At 36.5% G+C, this 754-nt stretch overlaps 1 protein-coding gene across 1 annotated transcript; it reads left to right on the top strand.

Annotated features, from left to right (window-relative positions):
* The first annotated feature begins 209 nt into the window (after nt 1-209).
* Nucleotides 210-719, top strand: LOC125850281 (TMV resistance protein N-like). The gene has a single exon (XM_049530135.1). The coding sequence runs from the start codon at nt 219-221 to the stop codon at nt 687-689; it is 471 nt and encodes a 156-aa protein (XP_049386092.1). The 5' UTR covers nt 210-218; the 3' UTR covers nt 690-719.
* Nucleotides 720-754: the final 35 nt, after the last annotated feature.

Genomic DNA, 754 nt, shown 5'->3' with positions numbered 1-754 from the left:
AATAGTGAAGTCTTTGTCTTTTCTTTCTTTTTTGTCTACCCCCCCTTTTTCACTCTTTATGACCAAATTATGCATTCACATTGCTGAGAAATAATTTTGCCAATTGGGCTTCAAATATTACTCTTTATTAAGCAGCACAACATTGAACTATTTTATTTTCTCACCATATACCTAAAGCTGAGAAGTTGCCTGTTAGTCTTTCCCAATATTCTTCAACAATGTCTCATGCTTCTTCTTCCAAAGTGTGCAAGTACGATATCTTTTTGAGTTTTAGAGGTGAAGATACACGTAGAAACTTTGTGAGTCATCTCTATAATGCTTTGGAACAAAGAGGAATCCGCACTTTTAAAGATGATGAGCGACTAGAAACCGGAAAATCAATTTCTGATGAACTTTTGAAAGCCATACAAGAGTCTAAATTTGCTATAGTGATATTTTCAAAAAGCTACGCAACCTCAAGATGGTGCTTAGAGGAGCTTGCACACATCATAAAGTGTAAAAAGGAATTGGAGCAGATTGTGATTCCAGTCTTCTATGATGTGAGTCCATCAGATGTACGCCATCAAAATCCCCCTTTCGCTGATTCATTTTCCCAACACAAAGATGATATGGAGAATGTTCAGAGATGGAGGGGTGCATTTGTGGAGGCAGGGAAAATATCAGGCTATCATTTACTTAATTTCAAGTAAGCTTTCTTCTTCTTCTTTTTTCCGGTTTCTCTTTATCAAGAGAGAAAAGGACCAAACTTTTAGCT

Source organism: Solanum stenotomum, unplaced genomic scaffold, assembly GCF_019186545.1.
Source record: "Solanum stenotomum isolate F172 unplaced genomic scaffold, ASM1918654v1 scaffold15813, whole genome shotgun sequence".
Classification (NCBI taxonomy): Eukaryota; Viridiplantae; Streptophyta; class Magnoliopsida; order Solanales; family Solanaceae; genus Solanum; species Solanum stenotomum.
Note: the sequence above shows the minus strand (reverse complement) of the source record. Positions and strands in the feature narration are given on the sequence as shown.